At 44.5% G+C, this 22,524-nt stretch overlaps 1 protein-coding gene across 1 annotated transcript; it reads right to left on the bottom strand.

Moving 5' to 3' along the window:
* Nucleotides 1–16,919: 16,919 nt before the first annotated feature.
* On the bottom strand, nucleotides 16,920–21,761 carry LOC120640437 (short-chain dehydrogenase TIC 32, chloroplastic-like). The gene is made up of 8 exons (XM_039916255.1): nucleotides 21,174–21,761; nucleotides 20,287–20,518; nucleotides 19,897–19,976; nucleotides 19,450–19,603; nucleotides 19,211–19,289; nucleotides 18,653–18,737; nucleotides 18,120–18,166; nucleotides 16,920–17,285 (listed from the first exon to the last, which is right to left on the bottom strand). The coding sequence occupies exons 1-8, from the start codon at nucleotides 21,283–21,285 to the stop codon at nucleotides 17,127–17,129; spliced, it is 948 nt and encodes a 315-aa protein (XP_039772189.1). The 5' UTR covers nucleotides 21,286–21,761; the 3' UTR covers nucleotides 16,920–17,126.
* Between the last annotated feature and the right edge of the window lie 763 nt (nucleotides 21,762–22,524).

The raw sequence follows: 22,524 nt of genomic DNA, 5'->3' as shown, positions 1-22,524 counted from the left end.
TCTCAAATATATCTAAAATTCTACTGAAAGCCCTCTCCTGAACTACACCAAAAAAAAAGAGAGAAAGCCCATCGTGTTCCTGTGTCGAGGTAACATCCAAGGTGTTTCCACCAAGGAATATGCCTTGACATTGACCACCGTGTCTTAGTCCGTAGGACTCATCTTTGGTCAAGGGATCATAGGGCCTATGCTGATCGAATTGGGTGAAACCAAACTCACTTTCATATCCTCGATTACTGATCGATGCCAATCAAGTCAAATGATTCAAAATTCACATCTTACTCCTTGATTTTGATTGATGCCAAATAGAAGTTAAAATTGTAATTTATTGAACTTCTATTGGAAGCTTAGAACGGATTGCTTTGCCATGCGAAGTTTCTCTCCAAAGGGATGAGTTGAAACTCATTCCCCTCGGGACCCGAACTCAGAATTGTTCATATGGCTCACAGAGTTACACATCCTCTTTCATTATGGGGCCATGAACGTTCTCGCTCTGTTCGGAGTTCCCTTCTAAATTCGAGGTGAAGTTCTCTGAAAATTTAGAAAATACCTCGAATATCCCTGCCAGAACAAACCACCAGTTCCAGAGATCCCTCCTGACCTTAGTGCTTCTAGAAAGAAAACTCGAGGGGTTTAACGACCATTTGTGCAAAGAGTGGTCAAAAGATGGGGAGTTTTTCTTCTGAAGAAATTCAGATTCGCACCCATTCTTAAACCACTCAATGCCGCATTCAAGGAACTGAAGTGGATGTTTTGAATGATCTCGTTGCTAGTGCTAGTCCTCACCCAGACCTTTTGCTTTCACCTTCTTTGGTGACAAGTTTTCAGCACCAACTAAACCTTCTTGAGCGATCTCAGAGGGGATCGAGACCAGGTGTCACAACAATCTTAACCAAAATTCCCAATGGTGACACCACGAGGAGGTGATGTCCTTGCACCCACCATTGTTTCCCTTTCTATTCCAGCCATCACCTCCTAAACATTGTTCCTCTGGCCCTCAAACTCCTATCTTGATGTTCTTTAGGTAACTCAAGGGCCATGAACAATCTTCGTGATCGAATCTAGAGTCCCATAAAGACGAGGTCCTTTTTCATGAGCATGAGAGTTCCTCTTTTCAAAAAATCCCAAAGTCACTCTCATAAATCTCCAGAGTCATCACCCCCTTCTGTTAGGAAAGTGCAACAAGTTTTACATTCTTTTTAGAAATCTATGTTATTATGGCCGGATGTAAATACTTATGGTTATCAAAAATTTTGCACATCTTCTTGCACTTTGACACTAACCTTGCAGCTAGAATCGATGGAACGACAATCGGTGGTGTAGCTGGGGTTTACATCACCTATCATGGCTGCAACAAGAAACCCCCCCCCCCCATGGTTGAGCTTGTGACCATAAACAAGCACTGCCGGGAGATAGCCCGGACTCTTATAAAAAAAATCTCTTCTACTAAACAAATAAAAGCAAGAACATGTTGTCGGTTTCTATGCACCCTCGGGTATTCTTTGTCACTAACCATTATCAGGATGAGGGGCATGCGAAGCACGAGGACATGAGAACTGCACCAACTACACAATTGGTACCTCCAATTGGCAGAATACACTTGGAGATACCGACATCACACACTTGGCTTTTGGTGTTGTAAGGCACAAAAGTCCAAGTGTGGAGGAGATCAGTTAGCACCCCGCAACAGGTTCATTCCATATCAAGGATGGTGCTGGTTCTGCCTTGCTGAAAAGAAAAGAAAAAATGAAAGAGAGAGAGAGAGAGATAGAGAGAGGGACGAAGAGTGAGCTAGCAGACTCCACATGGACAGAGGCTGCATTATACTCCAAACCATTACATTACACGCTAATAGATATCACCCCACCGCGTAGCTCTCGCTCATGCTTTGCATAGCCTCGCTTTAGCAGCTCTTGTGCACATTCAAGCAAGAGGAATTGCTCCTCTTCTGCTTCCAGGCCTTCGCTGCTCCATTCCAATTGGCACTTGCTGGTATACTTTGCGTCCCCAATCTTGGAGCATTGTGCCCACGAATATGACACCAAGGCCCATGATCTACTACAAACTTCCCGTGCATAAGATCTGGCCTTGTTGTCCACCTGAGTCGGCGTGGTCTATGTGCCTTCCTCCGCTTCAGCCTGCATCAACATGGATGAATAATTGATAACCATTTGTGACCACGCCACCGCTGCAGCAACTTCAGTACTTCCATAACATATGTCTGCTGGTAAGAACACTCAGGTACGTGCAAAGGTAAGAAAATGTTCACCTGTCATTTATTCATGTTTATCTCTTCATGAGCTTAGCTTGTTCTTATAAATTCATGCGGCCTTAATATTTTTTCGTATGCTCTGGTTTGGATGTCTTTCCTAGAGACACATCCATAGGCTTGTTAAATTAAGCATGGTTCTTAGGTTAAAATAGCTTTCTTTGATCAAATAAGACATGGTGTCGAGTTTGATTAATGAACTGCCAGAGTTAATACGATCATAGGCTTTGGATGTATATCTTTTGTAGACTAACCCCTGCAGGAAGATTTCAAAACAAATGGGTAAGTCCTCAAGCTAAATTCATACTAGAGATAAAACAAGGCCTGGGATGCACTTCAACACAAAAACAAGAATGTAAGACATGCAAAGGAGGTACCGATCACCTTTCAAGGATCACAGTGAGTATGTTGTCGCAATTTTATCTCGGCCTTGCTCTAGGTCATTAAAAATGGTGAACAGAAAAAAAAACTTTTCCAAAATCTCTCTCTCTTGAAAAAAAAAATATGAAATAACTTGATGGCAAGCACTTTGGGATCCATCCCAAATAAATCTTTTGAATTTGAATTTCTGTTAAAGCATAGATGTGAACAACAAATCAAAAAAAACAAAGTCCTTCATGCATCTCTCGAGTACTTGTTGTCCACTAACCTTTTGCAGGAACAAAAATAAAAAAAAAATACTAGGAGCAGCGTACATAACTACTCCAACTTAAACACGACGCTCCATGGTCCAATGGGAAGGTAAATGCACAAGGAACCAAGCTGAACAAATGCAAAGCTTTGCTTCATGATAAAGCTTCACTCTTACATCTTTGTTCATTGATTGGCGAGTTCTTCCAGATAAGTATCCCACACACCTTGTGCATCAATGCCTCATGTATCCACCCTGTCAAGTTACCCATCATGTTTAGCTTGCTATGAGAATATATATATATATATATATATACATATTAATGTAATAAAAAAGAGAAAAAATAAAGAAAAATTAAAATGAATAAAAAACTTAGTATTCCCAATGAAAGCATTCTTTTATTCAATAAAGTTAGACTCCCCGGTGTTCAACCCCGGCAGAGTCCCTTCTTGTTTTCACTTTTGTTTTTCTTTCAAATAGAGCCAGGTACAAGAATAGGTGTGGGGGAGATCTCTTCAAATCACCAATTGCAAACCTGTTCGAGATCTCTCCCCCAAATATGGTGCATAACATTGATGATCCAACACGCTGAAGAACAGGACGAAAGGAATCCAGGGAGGGATGGCCGAACCCTTGGTTCGACCAAGCCACCGCTGACTCCCTTCATTTCGTGCTTCTTCCTCCTGCAGCGATGGTACGTGCAACTCACCCCTCACAAACTCCCTCAAACTCCCTGAGTTCTTGAGTTTAAATAATTTCTTTGCCGATCATAAAAACTAAACTCAATGAACCTTGCTAATCCTCCCTATGCACTCCATGCGCTTCCATGAATAATATTGCATACTCTTTATTCCTCGCTTTCCTTCTAGTTCTTGTGAACCAATATCTTCATAGGGAACCCATGCTATCTAAGTAATTGACTAATGTGATATGATTGGATGAAGGGAACCATGTTTTTCCTTGCAAAGAACTTGGGATTTATTTTTTAAAAAAAATCAGCAATAGCTTGTCTCCTCAAATTAATATGAAATCCTACCAGAGCCAAAGTTTGAGCATTATGAAAAACCTTTTGCAGCTTGCCTTTTGCTTTGACCTTTGTCAAATTCTACGACCCATGTTAGAAACTTTTCATACACTCATGATCAAGATCACATACGCGCCCACTCATATGCTATACTTCTACACTGGAAGATAGCAATTATTTCCATCCACCACAAAAAAAAACTCCAAGTCACACCATGACTCCCTCTCTCTAAAGTTATCATCAATGATGTGGGCTATACAAAAAGAAATAAAAGATGCATACCCGAAGAACGTATGCCACATGCCCACAAGGCATGACAATAAAAAAAAGAAAGATGCATAACCAAAGAAGGTATGCCACATGGCCACAAGGCATGTCAAAGAAAAAAAGAAGAAGAAGAAGAAAAAAAGATAGTCCACATCCAAAAGAAATAAAGGAGAGAGAGATGGTTCATGAAAAGGAGTTCATACACCATCCACCCAAAAAGAATATATATATATATATATATATATATATATATATATATATATATATATATATATATATATATATATATATATATATATATATCACCACACACTTGCACATCTTGATCAAGGTTTATGACTTGTTTCTTTTTGGATCTAGTCTTTGACTCAACAACACAAGCAAAGCAAGCATGCCTCTTTACTCTTATCCTGAGCTCCACATAAGCCAGTTTAAATGATAGGAGAAAAGAAGGCAACAACATTGCCTTGGTGAGGATTTGAAACAAAAAGATTGATTCGAGAGAATAATTTGAGGAGCAAGACAATTCTTTCTTTACAAAAATAAAAACCCACGTTTCTATGCAGGAAGACCTAGGAACCTGAATTCTATGTTGTTCCATTCTTCAATTACCCAAGATATCATGGTAGCCACGCAAAAGTTTCACAAGGATTGGAAGAAGTTTGGAATAAATTGTATGCATGTTGCATTCAAAGGAGTTGCATCCACCTTAGTCCTTCAACATTTACTCGAGGACGAGCAAAGGGCAAAGTGTGGGGGTCTTGTTGACGGTCCTTAAGTGCTAAAATTGACCGTCAACTCTTGCAAAGATCTGTGCCAAAACAAACATCAAACTAGAATTAGGACTTTGATACTAATCATTTCCACAAGTTTTGGAGAATCATTGTTTACAGGAAGCCATGTCTGCATACGGGTGAAAACGATGCTCAAACAAAGGGAAAAGTACACATCAGAGCATTCTACGCGAGCACGAGAATTAGAGGGCCCACATCCTGAAGCAAAATAGCCCAAGCCCAAGAGAAGAGACACTTCTGACAAACACAAGCTGTGCGCACATGGATCTTAGGGCCCAAATGACATGCCAAACCCACATATCTACAGGAATGCACCCCGTAATCCCCACAAGGAACACACCGACCGAAGATGAGCCCAAACGGCCACAGAAAGGGTTCGACCGACCCCCTGTTGGGCCCAATCGAGTGTGGAGGAGTGTCGGGCTTGTCGGCATCCTTCTTCTGCTTGTACCTTGACAGGTACGAAACATTTGAGTAAGTACCTGAGTTTATCTTTTGGTTATGTTCTTGGTAAAGTTATTCTCTGTTGTTATTCGTTTGCGGGTTCATCGTCCGTTCTTGTGACGGATACTCTAGTAGAGGGCCCCTGATAAAGACGAGTAAACCCTGATCATCGCTAGAGTAGTAGTTGAAGGATTAGACGTGGTGTCTAGGCCCTAGATTGCCTTTGTTTGCCTCGAGCTCAGCTGGCATTGTGGGGTAGACGGCAGGTGGTGACAGACCTGTCCGTCTGCTACGGAGATAGTCTGCGTGGTTAGTGTAGTCCCCTCCCCCCCCCCCCCCCCCCCCCCGCCTGGGTTCGGCGTAGAGCTAGTAGCCGGAGGTCCTTGGCAGACCAAGGTCAGACCAGTGCCCAAAGTAAACGAATAGCAGCAGAGCATAGACTACCTTGATCCTTTCCCTTAGATAAACCATGCTTCCTAGGCTATCCTATCTCTTGTTCTACTGGGTGAACTAGCTCAACGACCATTACACCTTCGTTCCTCATGGAAAATACGATACCCTGAATACTCCCGGGTGAAGTGCTACAACGGTATTTCCGTGCGCTTGCGGACTTCTCTGTAAGAGTTAAGAAATACCAACAGAGGTTGCAGTGGACAATGGCAAGCAGTTTGACTACGCAACTTTTAGAGACTTCAGCACACAGTTGGGTACAAACCTTTGTTTCTCTTCGGTCTATCTCCTGCAATCAAATGGCTCGGTGGAGAGGGCCAACGGCATCATCTTCGCAGGCATCAAGAAAAGTATCACCGAGCTGCCGAAGGGAAAGTGGGAGGACGAGCTGCCAAGAGTCATATGGTCCCATAACACAACACAGTCGAGGGCCACGAAATTTACCCCATTCAAGCTACTGTACGGTGAAGAGGAAGTGATGCCAGAAGAGATCAAGCTCAAATCTTGGAGAACAACCAAAGGGGAAAACACAATAGAGGAAGACATAAAGCCTTCGATCGACACAATCGAGGCGGGCAAGATGCAAGCTGCAATCAACCTTGGCAAAAATCAAGAAGAAACTCAAAGGTGGAAGAACAAGAAAGTGAAGCCTAGGGATATCAAAGAAGGGGACCTCGTGCTTCGGAGAATCCCGAAGGCCAAGCAAAAAGGCAAAATGTACAACAAGTGGGAAGGCCCATTCATCGTCTCATCCATGGCAAGGCCAGAGGCCTGCAGACTTCGCACGCTAGAGTGTACCGAAGACCCATACTCGTGGAACAAGGATATGCTGCAAAAGTATTATGTGTAGGACTTGTGTAAGGGTCACCAGAGGGAAATAACCTAAGGGGCCCGTAGAGTAGTTTTTTCTTTTCGCAAATTTCCTTTTTCTCTTGCAAAGATTCGCACATTGTATCCAAGGGTCTATACTCTTTTCCTCACAGGGGAAGCCTTCGTGCAGTCGCGATGGTCACCGAAGGTGTGAGGTTTTTGATGAGGCGGAACCCTGTGTAACCCCTTGTGAAGTATAAACAACGCCCCTAGAAAAATAGAAACCGGCACAGCACAGGTACATCGCAAAGGGCGCCGAAGCATCTATCCCTCTTCACCAAGCGAAGAGGGGAGTCATCGGCACAAAAGCAAGCGATAACGCTTGAAAGAAGTAAACACAGGGCGCAAGCCAGAATTGGCGCCTTGCCCCCCTTAGCTTCACTTCCGATGAAATAGCAGAAATCCCTTCGCGTGAAATGCGAAGAGTAGAAAGACCTTACGAGCGAAAAGCCTAAGGCAAGAAAGTCCTATCGTGCAAAAAACCGAAGGCTAGGTACGAGTTTCTCGAGCTAAAGAGCCAGAAACCACCTAACAAAGACCTTACGAGCGAAAAGCCTAAGGCAGGAAAGTCCTATCATGCGAAAGATGAAGGCTAGGTATGAGTTTCTCGAGCTAAAGAGCTGGAAACCACCTAACGAAGACCTTAAGAGCGAAAGCGAAAGCCTAAGGCAGGAAAGCCTTGTCGTGCAAAAGCCAAAGGCTAGGAATTTTTATATGGCACTAGAAAGCCGAAGAACCTCCTCCAAGACGAGTGAAGGTGGTACTTGCGCACTTCGCAAAACCCCAAAATAATAGTTCGCTGACCCCGCCAGACAAGCAAAGGAGGGGGTGGCGCTTCGCAAAACTATTTTCCCACGCCTGTCGTGCTATCGAACAAGGCACAAGCTGCGTTCATCTCTTCACCCGAACAGAAAGGGGGGTGGCGCTTCGCAACATAAGATTTTGTGCGATCGAAGAGGCAACGCAACAAAAATAACTTCCGGCCATCACATCGACATAATAATAATTCATTACAGTACACACATATCGTTCAATACCGAAGGGTTATATCAAGCAGTTACATCGGAGGAGGAGGAGGACTCCTCGAAGACAATGCCGTCTGCCTCACATATGAGTTCGCGGACCACATGATTTAAAATCAATTCGGCGGTTTGACGAAGAAAAGCTTCGAATTCAACCCCTGTAACACAAGGCAACGCAACATTAAGCAGAATTTTTGTCGAAAATGCCTCTATGGTGGTACATGAATTCATGCGGCATCGGCTCTTCATCCACGGGCTCCGCTTCGGCTCCAAAAGACCCATAGGCGCACTATAGGGCCTATCGGTGTCTAGAAGCCGTTTTGTCTCATGCCGAAGTCTACGCTCTACAAGAATCTTTGTGTGTTTCTTAGGATCACGCTGGAACCGCAAAAATCACTTAGTATCAGTGTTCCGATGCTCATAGATACGCTTTTTGTCCGACCAGAAGTCTTCTAATGAAAGCCAAGGGTGACGGGCATGAACATTCGCCCAAGATAAGCCAGCAACATAAAAATTCCCACGGTTTAAACACCAGGGAACAATACCTTCGGTAGTTTGCGTAGAGGCCAATGCAGGGTCCTGCGCAGACACCGAAGGCGTTAGATACAAGAATTTTTGTTTTTTACATCCCCAAAAAGAACAAAAGACCACAGAAAACACTCCATCTTTCACACCTCCTCGGTCTCCAGTCCGGCGCCACCATGGGCTCCGGGAGCTCCGCTCTCGTCTCGACCAGGGGCTTCTTTCCTACCTTCGCCGGTGGCTTCGCCGCGCAGATTACCGGCGTCCGTGTCACCAAGCGAAGCACGAGCAAAGGCCTTCGCCTTGTCTTGGATCTGGAGAATAGGGACAAGTCAAACAACATTGCGAAGAGAAAACAAGTAATCTCGAAAATAGCGAAGTGTAACCTGATCCTTCATGTGCTTCAGCTCTAGTCTGACTAGTACCTGGCCTTTTTCATGAAAGTACTTGGCGAAGTTCTTCGCGATATTCTTTGGCAACACGGGAAGGGCTTCAAGGCATAAAGAGTCTAGTGAAGGCCATTCAAAAGACAAATCCCGAAGAAGCCGCAACTGAGCCTTTATAATACCCGTCGAAGAGCTGCTCTCTGCCGGAAGCAAGCTGCAGACAGCTGCGTTGAGCGTCTGTGCTGCCACTGTGGCACTTAGCCCACACTTGAAATCCGCGCATGTTTCAGTCATCGCCAAACAAGCATGAATCCAGCAAAAGAGCTCGGACAGCTCGACGTTTTCCTCCTGCGACATCTCCAGGGGTTCGAGACCAAACTTTTCAAGCAGGCCATGCATATCAGCCTACACCAGATCGGAGGAAGAGCTGATAGCAATGCGCCATCGCTGAATAGTCTCCTTCCCGCGGGCACGCATGTCCTCGGCAAGCTTCTGGGCTTCTTCGGCTTCTATTTTGGCCTTCTCGGCGTGTGCATTCGCCTCTTCTGCTGCGCGGGCGTCCAGGCGGGCGGCTTCAGCAGCTTTGGCATTGTTTTTTGAGTCGGCACGGGCGATGTCAAAGGCCTCTTCTAGAGCATCCTTAACTTTCTCCAAGCTCGCCACACGCTCCTCCGCTTCCAGCAACTGGGAAGTGCGGTCGCTGTCGGCCCGTAATTGTCTTGAGGCAACAAAGGCCTTCAGGGTGAGGTCTTCGATGTCTTGGAGAATCTAACTTACCCCAGAGGCAATCAGGTGCCTCTCCATGAGCGGGAAACCAAAGGAGCTACCGGCCTCGGCAAGAAATCTTCTTTCCCGGTCGCTACTTGAAAATCGAAGGCTACCAACAATGTTGCCCCCGATCAGCTTCGCCTCCGGCATCCCGAGAGCAGCAGCCACCTCGACAGGGTTGGAGGTGCTTACATGATAGTTGCTGCTCTCCGTGGAAGTGTACGCCGCGGGCCTTCGACTAGGTGACCCGGCCTCGGGGAACTTTGCACCTTTGCTTGCGGCAACAACTGTTGTGCCTGCTTCCGAGGTGGCGATTTGCCCCATGGACCCCGACCCACGCCCTTCGACATCCTCGCCGCTTGACGAAGATGACGAACCCGAAGACGTCGATGTAGCCAAAGAAGGGGCCGCGGGAGTGGTGCCTTCGGGGAGTCCGGAGGCCGCAAGCATGGACTGGACCTCGCGAACAAGCTCATCATCGCTCTCCGGCTCCATCGCATTATACTCCAAAAGGGGAGACGGTTTCGCTGCCGGAGCGACTGCCGAGAGAGGTTGAGTGGCGACGACGGGGCTCCCTCAGCCCCCATCGTCTTTGGAATCCCCAATGCTGTGAAAGGACGACAAAATCAAAATGTTCAGCAGTTTTGCGTGCTTCGCCCCACTAGGGCCATCGCCCCCTTTCTTCCTCTTCCTCTTCTCAAGCGTTGCAGTGGCGCCAGCCATGCCCCCAATCTTGCTCGCAGCTCTCTGAGCGGCGAGCAGAGCTTCAGCGGTGCGCTGCGAGGCTTCGACCCCAAAGAAGGAGAATACTCGATTCCCCCGTGTGCCAGCAAGCTTCGACAGCGGCAGGTCATACTCGGTCCCAGATACGGGACCAAGAATTTCGTCAGCGCGGGCCTCCACCTCTTTGGCATCAATAACTGCAAACCCGAAGGCAAAATTCTCATACCTTCGTAAAAAAAACTCACGTTCTTTCCGAAGCCTGAAGACCTCGCTGAAGTTGGGCATCGAAAGCCCATATACTTCCTTCTCTTCTGGAGCCCACAAAGTCATGGTCCACCCTTCCTTCATAGGAAAACACCCACACGCCACAAATTCCTCCATGATATCGTGCATCCCCAGCGCCTTCGATACCTCACGAAGGATCGACAGATAAGCTTTGTGGGCGGCCACGTGATCCATGTCCACCTTCGGAGTCTCACCCAGGTTGGTAATCTTCCAAGTCACCAAAGGGTGGCGTTTCATTGCAGGATCGAGGGGAACCTTGTGGTAGAACCAAAAGGAGGCCCAATCATCAGACTACTTGTTCTTCGATGCGCCCATGGGGCTTGGGGTGCTCTGCTGGAAAACAAAGGTGTAGCAACCATACTAGGGCACCACCTCCGACGATTTGCCGTCCGGGCCTCGCACAAAGATGGTCTTCGGCTGATAATGAACCCGCATGACCCGAGCGAAGTTCTCAGGGGTCGGCGTGATTCGGCAGGTCTTCGACAGCCACATGAAGAGGTTGAGGCAAACGAACGAGTTCGGAGTCATCTGGTGAAGGAGACACCGTACCGAGCGAAGGTGTCAACAACGGCGGAGTCGAGGGGGAAGTGAAGCCCGGCCAAGAAAAAGTCCTTGAATGTGACCACTTCATCGCCGCCGGGCTTCGCATACACCTCCATCTTCGGGGGAACTCGTCCGAGCCCGGGAGAAATCACCCCTCGCTTCTCCATGTCCTCCAGTATAGCCGGAGACATCTTCGTCGGCCCCAAGAAAGAAGAGGGAGGAGCCTTGTCTTTTTTCGGGGCCATGGTGGAGTCAGTCGGGGTCGCCGTTGCGCTAGCGAAAGAAACGGAGCAGGGGCTTCGCTGGACTGCGTCGAAGAGAATCCAAGACAAAGGGAACAGGCGAGTTCAGCACAAGCAACTAAGGGAGCGTTGCTCCAGCGCCCGCGCACCCTCACCTTTATAGGCGGTGGGGGGAAGCTATGCAAAGTCCTTTTTACCCCTCCATGTCATATACAGGATAAGGCCGCGCGGGAGGGCATCATTAGCAGTCAAAAAACAAAAACACATCGCACGGGCCTGCGCCTCGTTCAACGCATCAGTTAAAGTCAAAATCTTCTTTTGTAAATAATGCATTAATGATGTCTCAATTTGTGCACAGTGCTGAACAGACAATTCAACGGCACGGGACTCAGCCCTCAATCGGACTGCGAAGCGATCAGACGAGGGCCGAAGGGTGGCGCTTCGGAAGAAGAAGTCGAGGTCTTCACCCCTCCAAGGAGGGACAACGACCCCGAGGGGCAACTGTTGGGGACGCCACCTTCGGCCATCAACCGAAGGTCAGTGGACCGGCGGAGTCAAGACGGAGATCGTCAACGACCATGCCTTCGCCGATGAGGCTTTCGCTCTTAAGGCATCTTCAATCCGATTGGCATCAGAGGAAAGGCGAAGGCATCATGGGACAAGGCGCTAAGGCCTACGAAGCGGCATCTCATGAGTGGCTTCGGCGAGGATGGAGAAGACCTCGGGCAAGGATGCGCAAAGAGCTGCGAAGATGCGCCTTCTGAGTGGCTTCGCGAAGATGGTGAAGACCACGTAAACAGATGATGATGTCCGGGAGTGGGCCCAAAAAGCAAAGTGGGAATCCAGCTGTAGTCCATTGAGTAGTGTAAAAATACGGCCTTGTCCTAGGAATATTCCAAGAATCTAGTCGTTGGAGGGCATCACGGTGTAAATTATGGGGATCGGAAGGTGAACCATCGCCTATAAATACCTGGCTCATTGTACATTGATGGGACACATTGAATAGTGAGAGAGAATTCCGGACAGTTTGTCCGAAGCCTACGTATTTGCTTGCGAGTTACTCTCTTCGCATCGCGCTTCCCTACTGTTGTAGTGTTCGTCCCTCCCGGAGACACTCTCCACCAACAGATGGTCCGATGGCCAACAAATCAAGCTCACGACAACCGGTATCAACTCCCATATGGTGTAGCCAGTCACCAAAGGTTAACCTGTGTTGTTTTGCTTGCCATGCCTCTGACCTGCCAGGGTTTTTCCATAGTATTTCTTCCTTGTGCATATCGATATATGGTGAAACTATGGCAGCTTGTTGAAGAACAGCAAAATGTTCTTGCTTGAAAGCAACAAGGTCATCAACATGGAGTGACTTCTCACCGATCGTACCTCAACCAATAAGCCTTCCTTCATGACAAGATACTAGAATGCCAATTCGATCAAAACCAAGATAGTATGTGTAGAACTCAACAGACTCTTCCGTAGACCATCCTTGCACCATGCATCCTTCTGGTCTATATATGTTTCGAACATACTTCCTTAGAACGCTCATCATCTGCTCGAACGGAAACATTTGATGCAAGAAAATTGGTCCCAGTGCTTTTATCTGGGAGACAAGGTGGACTAGGAGATGCACCGAGATATCAAACAATGTTGGAGGGAAATGCATCTCAAGCCTATTTATTGCATGGACCAAGTCTTGCTGAAGTTTGTCTAGCATTTCCAAATCTATGACCTTATGTGAGATTGAGTTGAAGAACGAGCACAACTTTATGATCGGGTCCTGAGCCTTTACAGGGAGAACACCCCTGATTGCAACTGGAAGCAATTGGGTCATGATAACATGGCAGTCGTGGGCCTTCATGCAGCTCATGTTGAACTTCAATTCTTTTGTGTTCACTGGCCTCTTGATGTTTGAGGAGTATCCTGTAGGCACTTTCATCTCATCGAAGAAAGTACAGATCTTCTCTTTCTCATCCTTCTGCAAGGTCCATGATGCAACTGGAAGCTTCTTTTTCCCATCAGCTTGAACTATTGGATGTAGCTCGCTCCTAACATTCATCTCTTGCAGGTCTTGTCTAGTTTCAAGCGAGTCTTTACCTTTTCCCTTATGGGCCATTAAGATTACAAGCATACTCTAGCACACATTTTTAGTTAGGTGCATACCATCAAGTGCGTGGAGAACAATCAAGAATTGCCAATAAGGAAGTTTCCATACCAAAGATTTCTTTTTCCACAAAGATCCGGCAGGTGCGGGTACACTTCCTTCACCCTTGCCAAAGACAACATTTAGTTTGCTCACTGCTTTAAATATTTGCCTCCCATCACGAACCTTCGGAGCTGAGCGATCTTCCCTTGTCCCATCAAAGGATTTCTTGTTTCGATGATATGGATGATATTGGTGAAGAAACCTACGATGACCCATGTGAACCATCTTCTTACTATTGGCCAACCATCTAGCATTAGTATCATCCAAGCATACCACACATCCTTGATATCCTTTTGTAACTTGTCCTGATACGCTACCAAGGCCTGGTAGGTCCGTGATTGTTACAAATAGTACTCCTCGTAAAGTGAAGTGTTCTCACTTGTACTCATCCCATACCCTAACACCCTCATTCCACAGTGTCATGAAATCATCCACCAATGGCTCCAAATACACATCTATATCATTTCCAGGTTGTTTTGGTCCTTGGATTAGTAAAGCCATCATAAGGTATGTCCTCTTCATACACAGCCATGGCGGAATGTTGTATATACAAACAGTCACGGGCCCAAGTGTTGTGTTTGCTGCTAACCATATTAAAGGGATTCATCCCATCCGTACTCAACCCAAACATTATGTTCCTGATCTCGCCTGCAAAGGTATTATATCTAGAATTGATAGCCCTCCACTGTGAACCATCTGCTAGGTGTCTAAGCTTTCCATCAACCAAACGATCTTCGGCATGCCACCTCATCAGCTTGGCCATTTCTGCGTTCGCAAACCATCTCTTCAAATGAGGAATTATTGGGAAGTACCACACAACCTTCTTGGGAGGCCTTTTATTCCTATCACCTTTCATCATCGTGGCAGATGAACACTTGTATCGGGAAGTTTTGCATACAGGACACGAGTCCAAATCTTTGTAATCATCTCGATATAATATGCAATCATTGTGACATGCATGAATTTTCTGTACCTCGAGTCCCATTGGGCAAATCATTTGCTTGGCCTTGTATGTGTTTTCAGGCAACTCATTGGGGTTCGGAAGAAGCTTTTGCAGAAGAGTTAGCAAATCGTCGAAACCCTTGTCCATCATACCATTACTTGATTTCAGCTCTAACAGCAACAGGCCAGCTTCCAATTTAGTCACACTGGAACTCTGATATACAGTGGTGTCTTCGCATCCTTTCTCATCTGCTCTAACTTCTTCAGATTTTTTGCATCTAGGAATTCTGGATCCCATCACGTATCATCTGATCTGGATCATCACTTACTTCATCATCAGCCAACATATCATTACCGGCTTCATTGACGGTTTCCTCGACTCTTTCATGGACTCTTTCAGCGATATTCTCATGTGCGGTTTCCTGGACGGTATCATGCCATGAAGCATCATGGTGTAAGTTCTCCCCGTCTTCTCCATGCTTATTCCAAATCTTAAGTTTGCCATAAAACCCCTAACCAATAGATGACAACGAATTTGCTCGATATTGTGAAATTGTTTTTGATTGCGGCAATCAACACATGGGCAGCATGGTCATCATCCTGTAACCTATTGATACAATATGCCCGAGTGGTCTTCACAAATGAATCAACACCATGCACAAACTTGGGATCCAGAGCCTTCGAACTATACATCCACCCTCGTTCCATCTATAAATGACAAATCAATGTAAAATTCATATCAAAATCAATACAACGAAACAAGATATGAATTGCATGTGCATCTAGGTAATCACTATAAAACAAGACATGGATTTTGCATCTACAATGAAAAAAGCCCCTCCATCCATCAAATTCAAACTTGAAATTCGAAATTTACCTAAAGGAACAAGCAAAGAATTTAATGGTTGCTAGTTACTAACCTCAAACCAAGTAGTTGATATTAATACTTCAAAAGAGGCCCAAAATCTTGAACACCATGGTGAGAAACGGCTGAAAAAATGGTGGGGAGAAATGGAGAACTTGGGTAGGAGGAGGAGGGGGAGGGTTTATAAAGGGGACCATTTTCACCGCCGGCCCTAGCCACGGACCGGCGGTGAAAATGATTTTCACTGTCGGCCCCATAGTCGTTGGGCTTAGTGGAGTTTAGGGCCGGCGGTGAAAACCATTTTCAACGCCATCCCTAGACACGGACCGGCGGTGAAAATGGTTTTCACCGCCGCCCCTAAACTACTTTAGGGCCGGCGGTGAAGATTTTCACCACCGGTCCGTTAGGAACCGGCGATGAAAATGGCGGTGGTAAAAATACTTTCTGTACTAGTGTCTGCACATCATGTTATTGTAGGTTAGACTCGCCGTTCGCAGCGCCCAGGCACAACAATAGCGGGAGCGCCGCTCGAAGCTGGCCGTGGTGACGACGTTCTTGCCGGCGCACTTTGAGGGGGACTGGCACAGCCCGACTGCGTGCGCGCGGAGCCGAGGCGGAGGAGGACATGGCGGCGGGAGGCGCTGCGGGTGACGCGGATGGCGGTGCTGGAGGTGGGAGATGAAGCTGACTAGTGGGGCCCATCTGGCAGGGAGAGGAGCTACGCGGGACCCAACTGTCAGAGAGAGAAGCAGGTGAGGGGCAGTTACGATATTTCGCGTGCCCCTGCTGATTGTGCGCCAGCTTGTCATGCCGCCGTGGCGTGCCATATAGGCAAATGTGTTAAAAATGAAAGAGCCGCGAAACAAAAATAGTAAGTTGTAGGCGTCATTTTAAAAGTGAGATTCGAATGATTGTGATCCGATATAATGGTAAAAATGTAAAAACACCGCTGAAGACAAGTCACTGAGTACTATAGCGGTGACTTACCACCATGTGGAAGCCATTCATCACAAGATCAATGGCTAGATCTGGATGTCAAATATTACTCGTGCAACAGTGACTGCTACATTATCACCGCCGCAGCGTCTTTTAGCGCATGTTACATTGTGACATACTTGAGGCAAAGTTACTAAATCCCAATTAGGGGGGCTGGTGAGGAGGTTACCGGTGGGGAGATGTGGGGCCGCTAGCGGGCGATCATTCGCCGCAGGCTGTTGCGACGAACAGGTCGTAGTTACATGCACGCGCACACGCATCCGAGACACCTGCCAGCGAGCAGGTCGTAGCTACATGCAAGCTAGTATTTCCCTATTATGTGGACTTAACTTATTCCTACTTTCCGATTGGTGGAGGTTTTTCCCTATTATGAGTTAAATTCATATCAAAATACAACTCCTATTCGGATTATATAGGTAAAAACGGGTCTGGCCAGAAACTGGTCCGACCTAATTTCTGGCATCACGCCTTCATGAAAACTTAACTGTCCCATCCAAAATATAAATCTTTAAATCGGATGTATATATACATTTTGATCATCTCAACCAGAGCTACACAACAGTGAAATCAATTTTGCATTTTGACGGTTGCCTAAACTAGTCAGACACCAGTCATGCTGGTTTTACTAGTCATGTCAATTTTGGTCATCAACCGTAACCATTTAGTTCCAACTCTCTTCTAAGAATTTGTAATACTCTATTATATTGCTGGGTAACATTTTACCCATGTAACCATTCATTTGGAATCTAGGTTTTCTGCCAAATGTACACACACCCTTTTACATTTTTTTTTGTACAGATCTGTGAAGACAAACATTACTATTTGTTTCTTTATATACTTCTCTTTCAGAAATAATACGACACATTTTTTATACCAACTTGAATCAACGGAGTAGGCTCATACTAAAATCCCAAAGTCGTTTTGCGAGCTCCTTGTCGGTCGCATGAGATTTCAGTTGAACAGTATTGCAATCCACAAAGTAACTGCCCGTGACTCCAGCAACCTGAGGATGCAATGCCAGATAACACACTGTGGCTGCACCCTGCAAAAGGATTAAATAGTGGTTCCATGGGTTTCAAAGATTGTTCAAGAGGCTACATTCAGACACTGGAACAGAAGCGCAAGTTGTTTCTTCTTTTTTGCTGACATAAATATGGTGCATCCACATCAAGCATTACGGAGTTAATGGTACTGCTAATTGCAAGCAGAGAACCATGAGAGACGCATTACTGCTAAATCAGATTATAACTGTTAAATAACTCATGGTCTGCAGCACCTTTAGTTTTGTAAACATGCAAAGCATTTGCAACTTTGTACTACAAAATTACTAGAGAAATTGATGATCTTGCCCCTACTTTGCAGTGCAATTGTGATTATACCCCTGTTTTCCTTTGTGATTTTTCCCTTAGTATTCACTAGTCAATGTAATTTTACCCCTATACAACACAGTTTTGTCCCTGTTTCGACCATTGACTAGGGGCAAAATTGTGTTGAATTGTGAATAGTAAGGGCAAAATTATGAATTTAAGGAAAATGATGGTAAAATCACAACTGCATGCTAAAGAGGGGCAAGAACATAAATGCCCTTTAGTATTTCTTATGGTAATGTACCACATCATACTTCCAGGTCTATGCACCACTGAACTAAAAATTGACACTGGCAGACAATGTACACTGAAGGCTGGAGCCAGGACAAGCTAATCGAACTATACTATGTAAACAAGACAATGTACACTCAGCTTTAGGTTGGTGACAGAAATGGTATGAACGCCAATGCTTGTGCATGGTAAAATACACCAATTCAAATGTTTCATACAGTAGAAAAGAAAGCGTCCACATTTGTTTATGAAGGGATAGATCATGATCGCAGACTTACCTGCTCAACACTTTTTAGTACAAATTTACCAAATGAGGAAACAAGACCTGAAATAAACATAACACAGGAGAGAAAGGTAGCAATTTAGCTTCCATGTAAAAGTACAAATAAAATGTAGCTACTGAAACAATGGGCATGCACAGTGAAATAAGATTAGATGACCCTACAGGAAAAATATGACAGTTTGCCTTAACAAAAAATTTTCAAGATTAATTTTAATTATTCTAAAGAAAAATATCATCATGTCAATATATGTGCACATAGTAAAATAAAATTCTTGAGATACTCTTGATGCAATTGAAAGAAACAGGGCATTATCAATAAAACAAGTGTACACCTTCACCAGGTTAAAACTAGAGTTTTTACATTTGCATCAAACTATTATATGCATAATACCTCAAATAGCTTATCCAGAGTATAAATATTAACTAGATAATAATACATTAAGTCAATATTCATAATTATTGGGTGAGTTAACCATGCAAATCAGTTAAGGGACTGAACTGGATTAAATTAATCTGACATATCCGCACCATTAAGGAAACCCCAATAGCAGGCAATGTTGGTGACAACATCTCCAGGATGAAGGGAGTTGACAACCACTTTTGCATCTTGTTCCTGACCATAGATAGAGTTAACGTCAATCAAAAATGTAAGGCTTTAAAAGATGGTGCTATGTCAAATCTGCCCCATTTCAGTCTTCCACATTTATAAATGTTCATGACAACCAATTATCAAACAGGGATGAAGAGTCAGTAAACCGGCCTTGATGGTAGTTACCATACGTCAACGCCAAGTTACAAGAATCAGTAATACAGGAAATTTATCTCTAAATATGGAAGTATATCCTTTGGAAGCTGACTATAAATATGATTGTGGCCTCATGTTATCATTTAACTAAAAAGTAAAAAGGGAAACCCTAGATCCTTCTCTCTTCCTATCTTGCTGTCCACCGAGTCTGCCTCCGCCGGTTGCCTCCTCCACCTCCCCTCCGATCTTGAATAAAACAAGCCCATAACAGAAACACCAGACAAACAGAAAGCAAGTCCAGCTTAATCATTTGAAGGAGGAAAAAAAAGAAGAATGGGTACCTTCAAGTGGCTAGACAGTTCATTTGCATACAATATATTTGCAAGCTTGGACTGGCCATAAGCTAATATTCTGTTATAGCTGTCAACAAAGACAAAATTTCAATTTCTTGCGATGTATAAAAACAAAAGAAATATGAAGTTTTTCAAATGAATTCAAGTTGGCATGAATCATAAAACATGTTAAAAAGCGATGGACATGGAAAATGACAGAAAATATGTAGTATTGGAGGAAACAGTACCTAGACTCATCATTGATCTTATCAAAACGAATTCCCTCTCGATATGAATGCTTGTGGCCATCAGAAGAAACTATCACAATCCTTCCTTCTATGCCACTTTCTTTAGCCGCAACATGGATCTTCTCAAGTAAAAGATCAGTCAGTAGAAAATGTCCTGCACAACAGGACAGTTACTTTATGAAACCTGAAATTTTACATTAACTAAGCATGGGTAGTAACATCAGCAGTCGAATAATTTTATTTCATATAGAATTTACTTGGTGCCTTCAAGTAACTGAAACTGTAGAAATACTTGGTGCCTTCAAGTAACTGAAACTGTAGAAATTTGCTTTTCTCCTTGAGGAACAATAAAGCAGGGTAAAAAAATTATGTTTTTCCCATAAAAAATTACGTTTTGATTTCATACAAAGGGTTATCTATAAGAGTAGCACCACAAGTGTGGCATACCAAGGTGATTCGTTGCAAAATGCAGCTCAATGCCATCCTCTGAAAGCTCGAAAGGAACAAATGCAATCCCTGAATTATTACTTGAAACAGAGCGCAATTGAATCAGTCTGGATAGTACCAAAAAGTGTTTAATACAATATGTTTTGCAGCAGATGCGTAAAAGAGTTAGCGAACAAACATGGGTACCAAAACACAGTTCTTAATCCTAGTTGTACAGCCAGAATTGGGATTCAAATCCTTATGACTTAGATTAAGTTTGAATCTGAACCTAAGTTTCACAAAGCAACCCTCCCTATCAACTGGCCCTTGAAGCCCAGCATATCACTGATGTTCTGACATGCCATGCCACAGTATCAAGATTTCCCAGTGTAGCATACAGCATAGTCTTACACAAGAATGTTCAGTGGGAGGTCCAGCGCATCAAAATTGTCGACTAATCTTCTCACGGATGACATTGAGCTAAGGTCAAGCTCAAGGATCTCAATCTTTGCCGTGAGTACTTGTCCCACAATCTTCTCCCTCACCTGTGAGGCAGTGGACAGATTCCTCACCCCCATCACGACATGCACGCCACGCAGTGCAAGAACTCTACATGTTTCAGCTCCAATCCCACTGGATGCACCTGTATGTAAGAAGCTTTTCTGTCAAGAGAGTCAGCACGAATTGAGTAGCTGAGTATGAACTGGAGCACAATTATTTTTTTTGAACGAATTGGAGCACAATTAATCATGAAAGAATACATAAGGAAGATGAACTCCAGGCCTGTCCTGACAGTCAGTTAGACAGGCCATGTTTAGTTTCCAAAAATTTTCCAAGAGTACCCATCACATCAAATCTTTAGACATATACATAGAGCATTAAATGCAGTTGAAAAAAATAACTCATTACATAGTTTAACTGTAAATGACGAGACAAATTTTTTAAACCTAATTAGTCTATAATTAGACATTAATTATTAAATAATAACGAAAATGCTATAGTATCAAAACTCAAAAAGTTTCGCAAACTAAACAAGGCCGATAGTACAAATCTATTTTGCCTAAAAAGCTAGTACTGATAAGGGAGTTAAGGCAAGAAGCGACTAGGAGAGGTAATAATAATCACAAAGATCATGTGCCAATTAATAGAAACGATTCCTCACCCTAGAACTAGTAGTCAAATAATCAGGAGGAACAAATCGAGTGTCACAGGATGACAGGAGTCGAAAGGCAGGTACGGCTACTTAAAGAGGCTGAGTAGACTAAGACTTGCGAGGAGGGGGGGGAGCAGTAAGTAACCAGTGACGATGGCGACGAGACCGGAGCCGTCGATGCCGGTGGTGACCTCCTCTGCAGTGGACGACGGCGAGAACCCCGAGGGGCTCTTTCTGCACCGAGGTAGGCCCCACATGTTGTCGCCCGGGCAGGCGGCCGAGTCGTGTCGGCTGGCCCTCTGCGAATCGGTGATGTGGTGTCGCAGCCGCAGACTCGCAGTTCTGCAGTAGGTGGTTGAGGCTGACCTCAGCAACCTAATAGTCTGTGTACATTGTCCACTCGAGCGCCATGCGGCCAAATTTGAACGGCGAGAGTCTTCACAATTATTTGTTTGTCTTCTTAGCCTGCTGATGAGAGTTTGGACTGCTGACGTGGACAATTTACACAAGCGCTAGTAGGCTGCTGAGGTCAGTCTCAGAGGGCGGGGGGCAGTTCGGACCTTGGTCGACTAGAATTCAGTTCAGTAGATTAGGCCGCCTCCAACGGGCAAGTGCTAGCGGCTAGCTCCAGCGAGCTCGGCACAGTACGGGCGGATGCATGGACGAGCTGCCTGTCAAATCGGTACACATCGATGCGTGCAAGAAAGCGCGAATGGGAGCGCTAGCAGTCCTGTTCATCAATTTAAAAATATTAGGAAAAAATCTATATCACCCCGTCCTTTATGGAGGTGGACTACATAATCCTCAAACTATAAAACGGTTTTTATTACCCCTGAATTTTCCAAAACCGGTCAAATTACCCCCTAAAGCAGTTTTGAAAAATCATAATAAATCACAGAAAAATCATAAAATGAAAAATCTAATTGTGTTAGACTTCAAATGAGTAGATCTACACAATGAACATATAATATAATATACTTTAGTATATTTTTTCTGTAGCTTTAGATCTATGTTTTTCTTCATAACTGTAAAAAATTGTATTAAAGTATATCATATTATATGTTCACATTATACATCTACTCATTTGGAATCCAACACAATTGAATTTTCATTTATGATTTTTCAAAACTGTTTTAAGGGGTAATTTGACCGGTTTTGGAAAATTCAGGGGGTGATATAGACCGTTTCATAACTTGGTTATGTAGTCCATCCCCCATAGGTAGGGGGTGATATAGACTTTTTCCAAGAAACAACATTGTAACGATGATAGAATTTGCAGAAGTTAAAAAGGAAGTTGGATTAAGATGTGAGGAATGAGATACTGCATCACTCAAGTTGATCGCGGACTTGTCCTTCATGAGCACATCCTACTAACTAAAATACACGGGGTAGAGATTTCCTAGTAAAATCTAATCCAGAGACGACTTGGCAGCCTATCTAGTAATATCATGTTAATTAGTTGCCTTCGAGACCAAGGATTGTTGCTCCACTACAAT

Source organism: Panicum virgatum, chromosome 7K (genome assembly GCF_016808335.1).
Source record: "Panicum virgatum strain AP13 chromosome 7K, P.virgatum_v5, whole genome shotgun sequence".
In the NCBI taxonomy this organism is placed as follows: domain Eukaryota; kingdom Viridiplantae; phylum Streptophyta; class Magnoliopsida; order Poales; family Poaceae; genus Panicum; species Panicum virgatum.
This window is presented reverse-complemented; position numbering and strand designations above follow the sequence as displayed.

What these genes read in the sequence shown, in the direction of transcription:
- LOC120640437 (XM_039916255.1), bottom strand. Translation starts at nt 21,285, where the DNA reads ATGTGGGGCCTACCTCGGTGCAGAAAGAGCCCCTCGGGGTTCTCGCCG. An exon ending in CTCCCACTGAACATTCTTGT is followed by an intron (nt 19,977 to 20,286) that starts GTAAGACTATGC and finishes CTCTGTTTCAAG; the next exon opens with TAATAATTCAGGGATTGCAT. An exon ending in TTTTGCAACGAATCACCTTG is followed by an intron (nt 19,604 to 19,896) that starts GTATGCCACACT and finishes CCTGTTGTGCAG; the next exon opens with GACATTTTCTACTGACTGAT.